General features: G+C 35.1%; 2 protein-coding genes across 2 annotated transcripts; both read right to left on the reverse strand.

Moving 5' to 3' along the window:
• Positions 1–30: 30 nt before the first annotated feature.
• On the reverse strand, positions 31–6,215 carry LOC113235898 (cytochrome P450 315a1, mitochondrial). The gene is made up of 8 exons (XM_026471822.1): positions 5,926–6,215; positions 4,946–5,127; positions 4,297–4,700; positions 4,002–4,208; positions 3,745–3,875; positions 3,354–3,545; positions 473–688; positions 31–291 (listed from the first exon to the last, which is right to left on the reverse strand). The coding sequence occupies exons 2-8, from the start codon at positions 5,125–5,127 to the stop codon at positions 160–162; spliced, it is 1,464 nt and encodes a 487-aa protein (XP_026327607.1). The 5' UTR covers positions 5,926–6,215; the 3' UTR covers positions 31–159.
• Positions 1,415–2,640, reverse strand: LOC113235900 (cytochrome c oxidase assembly protein COX18, mitochondrial). The gene is made up of 2 exons (XM_026471824.1): positions 1,944–2,640; positions 1,415–1,662 (listed from the first exon to the last, which is right to left on the reverse strand). Exons 1-2 carry the CDS (start codon positions 2,532–2,534, stop codon positions 1,543–1,545), a joined length of 711 nt encoding a protein of 236 aa, XP_026327609.1. The 5' UTR covers positions 2,535–2,640; the 3' UTR covers positions 1,415–1,542.
• Positions 6,216–6,358: the final 143 nt, after the last annotated feature.

The raw sequence follows: 6,358 nt of genomic DNA on the forward strand, positions 1-6,358 counted from the left end.
GTCTTCTAATTACGTACCCATACAATATCCCTTGTCAAACGCAATCAACACATCACAATTTCATTTCAAAAAGTTGTTTATATAAATATTCACTATAGTTGTGATTATTAATTATTGTTTTGTATATTAACTATTATTAATAGTCTGAAATCACAGTTTCTAATTAAACATTTGCATTGCATTTTTCTCAGTAAGTGATAATTTTATCTTTTGATCTGGCACCAACACCATCGACATTATTGGCTTAACTTCTTCAGTATTTGTGCATTTGAAATCAAAATTGTTGACTATCTGCAAAAAAATTACATTTATGAGTTCTAAACCATGTGTACTTTTAGTAAAAGGAAGTGGAAAAAGTGCGGGGTTACATGCAGATTACTTAGTTTGTATTCGGAAATCAACCTTATTGGCCATTACATGTTGTCAATGATTTATCACTTGTCAAATACGCGCCTAAAAATAAGAGATTTACCTGCTGGGTAATTTCGCTCAACTGCGTCATAGCGATCTTTTTTCCCACACAAGATCGTGCACCAAGAGCAAAAGGCAGCGACGCTGATGTCACATGGTTCGCCAAATCTTGCTTCCTGGGATCATTGCGATCCCAACGATAAGGTAAAAACTCATTGGCTCTAGTGAAATTACGCTCATCTCTACCAGACGTGTAAATTGACGCAACAATTGGTGTCTGGAATAATTTAAAATTATCAAAATTACAACATGTGTAATATTAGATGCTTATAGAAGCGTTGCAGCCGCGCGCGCTATTACTAATTTTTATTCAATATTTAGAAGGGCAGTTGCAGCGTCACTGTCGTGACACTCGCACCGCTTTTGCAGTCACAAGTAGTGAACTAGAAATTACTGAAGTTCTACAGATTGCAGCGGCTGCGCATCTACAAGTATCTAATTTGACGGCGCTCTTAGTGTCTATTGTCCTAAATCTTAGATAAATGTGGTATGTTGATATGTACATTATGTATAACTGTAGATAAATCATTAATATGACTATTGCAAGAAAAACATGCAAAGGTAATAATAAAAAAGTTCTATAAGTGAGAAAACAACCACAGTTAGAGTAAAGTGCAAAAAGACCAGAGCTCAATGTTGGCTTTGTGGAAAAGCAAAACTTAATTTTTTTTTCACATCATTTCCCCTTCAGAGTCGATTGACTCTGAAGGGGAAATCATGTGAAAAAATATTATAGATTCATAAGTATCAAAATATTAGCTGGAATACATGAGTACTTAGTGTAGCAAATCAATATGCATATTGATTTAGTATCAATCAAGTATATTATTATGCACATTTGATGGAACAACAATTGAAGACCCTACACTCTATTTATATATTTGGGAAGTCCGTCTAAAACCCATACTTAAAGAGTTACTATATTTTTGTTACTTACTATAGAATAAAATAGAAAATTTGACAGTCCAAAATACTTAGGCAAATAAACAAGTTTAGTAAGTTTTCCTTGCTATAATTTTGCAAAATTTATTACTAATTTCCCCTTTAATATGTTCATAGGGTTCTTCAAGTTCACTTGGAGCTTCTGGAATCCTCAGCTTTCTTCTTAAAGATGGAGACAAGAGTGTGATGTTCTGTAGGAGACCAAAACTGCATGATGTCATCCAGTAGAGGCACATACAAGAAGGTACACTGGCGGCAACAGGTATCATTACTATTGAAAATACTCTGAATACATTTGTAAACACATTGTACATCTTTGAAGGCTGCCTAAGCTTTGACATTCTTTGTAGTTCAATTATGACTAAATTTGTTAGTCCAAAGCCAACAGGAAGAATCCAAGAATGATCAGGAAGTGTAAGATTAGGTATCCAGCCCAGTCCCCCGGTTGACATCTCCATAAAAGTCACTAAAGCCGCACCATCAGGAGGGTTCATATTTACCAAGTTCCTGAGAGCAAAAGACATACATACCCATATGGGTATTTGTACCCAAATTACTAAGCTAGCTTTAAAGGGGTGACAGTTATCTCTCTCAATGAGATTTCTCCACTGCTTCTTGAGTGATCTCTTGTATAATGCTACTGTTTGCTTGTCTGATAGTTCGTATGCAGTTTTAGCAATTGCAGTTTCCTTCTTTAGTTCATTAACCAACTCTTTTAGCTCTAATCCTATGTTCTCTACTTTAGCTAAGATGTAATTCTGATATACTGTTAGAGGTAGTGTCATGAGAGCTCGTACAAGTATGGTAGATGTGACGATGGTTGCCCACCATGACAACCCTGTAGTATCATGGAAATAAACCAGACCGTCTTGCAATACATGAACGAGATTACTGTTTGCTATACAAGTGTAGGTCTGTTCTTGCCATTTCATGAACCCTTCCAGTGATAAATGCCGTTTGCTGCTTACGTGAGGTAATATTATATGAGTTCGTGGTGATGGCGAAACATTCATTAATGGTTTTTCGTATTTAGTATCATTTACAGATAATCCGCTGAACGATCGCGTATTTAACAATACTATCTTCCTGGTTAATCTAGTTGCTATTTTGTAGCAAATCATTTTTATTTATTCCACTAACCACCAACAAAGCACTTTTTGATCACCACAACAAAACTTAGCCACAAATAAATCAACTTCAACTTTTAATATCTATCGTCGTTTTACGCGACGTTGAATATTGTTGAATTTGTCATTTTGTCGATGTCAAAAACAACTGACAAATGTCAAGAATGATAGCGTTCGGATACGCGTATCATAATAAGACTGAAACGCTGGAAACTGATTATAATAATAGCGGTGAGGTGTTCAGACGGACCGGTCCGCATTATCTTGACTCAAACTGTGGTAGTGTTTCCGAAATTTGATAAATAATCTTGATACAGGGCCCAAGCTTGACAGGACTTGAAAAAAGTATGTCAAGTTTGACACTTAATTTGAATTCAATAATGATTGTATTATGCTGCCCTAAAGTAGATTCACATTACGGAAATGTGGCACAATCATTATTTGATCGGGAATGCACAATGCTTGTTGAGATACCATTTTTTACGGTTGTGAGTTTTGTTGGTGTGTTTACAGGTTAGTAATACAATATAAAATTTTATGTGACATTAAAAGTAGGTAAAAAAAAATCTTTTGAAAGATATTTTTGTTGTTATAATTGCAGTGGCTAGGGTACAGAACGCGCGAGACCGATGTAACAGATAAAGTTAGTAAAGCAGGTGAAGCCAAAGTTATCAGAGATTTCAATCGCTTGTTTGCTTGAAACTTCGCGTCTGTTTAAAAGACCTTTATTTAGCTAAATATTAATTGGAGTTGCCAATTTAAATTTGCTACTATTTAGTAGTTTTTGCGACTATGTAAGGCACTGTTACTTACTCCTTCTTTCAATTGGTACGATCCTAAAATACCTTCCTTCGTAAGTATTCTTGTTAGGAATGGTGCCACAGGATACAATCTCATAGTTTCTTTGACAACGTGTTTCACGTAATCGTTATTCAAAAATACTTCTTTCTTCACCTCATCATTTTTGGAAAGTAACAATAGAATCCACAATGTTGTGTAAGCAGTCTGTAAAACAAACAAGTACTTATTACATATTTACTTTTACGTACAGTGCCAAGAACAAGTTGAACTTGACACTTATAAATTCAACTCGTGCTTGCTATATGAACAGTCCAAAGTGTCATGTTTGATATGCTCTTGATTACCTACCTAGTTCGGAATTTTTCAATCTCGATTTTGAATCAAATCACGACGTTTTTCTTACCGTATCTCCTGCTGCAATAATTAGGTCTGTCACTACACTTTTAATGGTTGTATCATCCATTTCTTCAATTTTCCCTATCAATCCATTGCTTTTGTGTCTCATACTTAACATTTCATTTACTATTTTTTTACCTTTGGGGAAAAAATACCTCATCTTAGTTCACAATTTAAATAGCACCACACCCTGTGTGTCCTAAACTCTTATCATAAAGTATACATTACGAAATAAGTCATGTCGCACAACATAATGTAAATTACCTAAGTGCAACGATAAATCGACGGACTCCTTAAAATCTTTCCAAACTTTGAGATTAAAGCGTTCACACCAATAAACCGGCATACTGTACAATCGGTTTGTGGTTTCAAATATCCTCTTCACACTTTGCGAAAATATATGTAACAATTCTTCGTTATGTTTACTAGTCATCAATCCAGATTCAGTGCCCATCAAAATATTGATGATGACTAAAACAAAGCAGTTAGTAAAGATAATTTAAACAAAGGACATAGCTTATTAGAGAGTGACACACAAATCATTTTCGAGCATCCATACCATTTAAAGAAAGTCTGTAGAATTCCGATTCCAAATCAGAAATAAAATTTCCTCGTCCAACTTTTACTTTCAAATCTTGAACGAAACCACTCACAGTATCCTTTATGGACATTTCTAGCCATTTGTCACTATCTTCTCGGAGTAAATGCTTATTCATAATTCGGCGATTGATTAACCATTCTTCGCCATTCATAAAGAAAAGACCTCGTTTAGATCCATATAATTTCTCATATAATAACCAAGGCTCAGGTAAAATATGTACAGGATACTTTCCTTCCAAGTTTAGGAATAACGATTTCATGAGCTGAGGGTCACTAACGAATACAAGTTCTGTACGCCCACCAAGGCTTTCACAGAAAATGGGCCCAAGCTGTGCATGTCTTTGATGAACATAATCGTGTAATCTAATAGGATAAGTAATAAATAAATTAATATTACCATTTCTTACACTCAATAGAAAAAGTATAACATTCACGTATCCCAAATAAACTTTTGCACGATATCCATAAATAGAAAAATTTTAAAAACTTAGGAGAATGTTGACTATTAATGATGTCAATAAAAGTTCAAGATTGTTTAATTCCATTAAAAATTCAACCGGCTGTGAAGAAACACAAAAAAGTTTAATAAATTTTATTATTTCTCTTACGTGGTACTACTTCCGGTAACCAGGAAGTTCAATTTTGTTCCCACAATGGGCCAAGATAATGGATGCGGCATATTTATTAACGTCAAAGGAGCAGCAGGTTTTTGTTTTGTGATATTTCGGGTAAAATATCTTAAATGTTTAAGTATTTGTTGTTTCAATATCATATCTCTGGCATGTAGCATCTGTAACTTAAAAGAAGTTACTTTGTTTGTATGCAAGTTAGCAGAACCAAGTATAATTTTCCTATACTTAGGATCGTATTCCAGAACTTTACTCAATGCTCTAGTCAGAACTTGAGTATGATTTCAAGCACTGGAAATACGACCCTAATGGCCAGGACTTGAGTATGATTTCTAGTGCTTTAAGGTTAATGTGAGCAGTTACAGGGAGGTCAAGGAGTTGGCTATGGACCGTGAGGAGTGGAGGAGGCTACACCGACAAGAGCATGGCTCTTAAATTAAATGAATGAATGAAATCATACTCAAGTCCTGACTTGAGCATTAAGTAAAGTTCTGGAATACGGCCCTTACTTCTTCTGTACCTCTACCTAACGTTCAAACCGAAATAACATTATTATGAGTATATTAAGATTGTTTGAAGACCACTCACCACAGGAAAAAAGGTTCAGTTTCGTCATCGTGGTGAAAGGATTTGCCAATCGGTGTAAGGTACTCGCCGGTTGCTGCTCAGGTTGCGCCCGACTCACAGGAAAGGAATGGTACGTCGTGCGAGCAAGTTCAGACTACAGTATACTCAGTTGTACATACTCTTTGCACTTTTGACCATTTTTATCCCAAGTGACACAAAGATGAATTAAATATGAGGTGTATTGTTGCTGTACTGATGACTTCATTCTCAACTTAAATTCATAGTTGAGCGTGATGGTAACTTTAATCCTAAGTACCCCACAAATTTTACATGATTGCCATTATCTGACCACTATAATATATGTTTACTGTAAACAGAAAACATGCACTTACCTTTTAATTTTACAGTTACAAGTTTTTGTTCTAAGTAGTACGATGTTGTATGCTTTAAGGCCGCTGATCACACACTGAAATAGAACCCCTATTATCGCTTGAGGCTAATAATAATTCAGTGAATTATGTATTAAGTTGACCGACCGTATGAATAATAATTATGGTAATGTGAAGCTCTTGTTTTGGTTTCAGAATCTGAGGCTGCGCCAGGTAGAAAATACCTGCCGTGTTATTTTTTTGTCTTTTAAAATACCTCCCTACAGTAAAATATTTGTTGTCTCGTTAGACTAGGCTACTACTGCAACTAAAAGAATTATATGTTTGACGAATCGCACAAATATTTGTGTTTGTTTACGATAGTATTGGAACTAGAACATGTTTGATTGAATTTTTATTATAACATCTGACGTGCGGTAGAAATACATGGTAGGAA

Source organism: Hyposmocoma kahamanoa, unplaced genomic scaffold (assembly GCF_003589595.1).
Source record: "Hyposmocoma kahamanoa isolate Upper Pololo Valley unplaced genomic scaffold, ASM358959v1 88, whole genome shotgun sequence".
NCBI classification, from domain to species: Eukaryota; Metazoa; Arthropoda; class Insecta; order Lepidoptera; family Cosmopterigidae; genus Hyposmocoma; species Hyposmocoma kahamanoa.

What these genes read in the sequence shown, in the direction of transcription:
- LOC113235900 (XM_026471824.1), bottom strand. Translation starts at nt 2,534, where the DNA reads ATGATTTGCTACAAAATAGCAACTAGATTAACCAGGAAGATAGTATTG. An exon ending in GGGTACAAATACCCATATGG is followed by an intron (nt 1,663 to 1,943) that starts GTATGTATGTCT and finishes TGTTGCCGCCAG; the next exon opens with TGTACCTTCTTGTATGTGCC.
- LOC113235898 (XM_026471822.1), bottom strand. Translation starts at nt 5,127, where the DNA reads ATGCTACATGCCAGAGATATGATATTGAAACAACAAATACTTAAACAT. An exon ending in CGTACCAATTGAAAGAAGGA is followed by an intron (nt 689 to 3,353) that starts GTAAGTAACAGT and finishes AAATTATTCCAG; the next exon opens with ACACCAATTGTTGCGTCAAT. An exon ending in TGAGCGAAATTACCCAGCAG is followed by an intron (nt 292 to 472) that starts GTAAATCTCTTA and finishes ATTTTTTTGCAG; the next exon opens with ATAGTCAACAATTTTGATTT.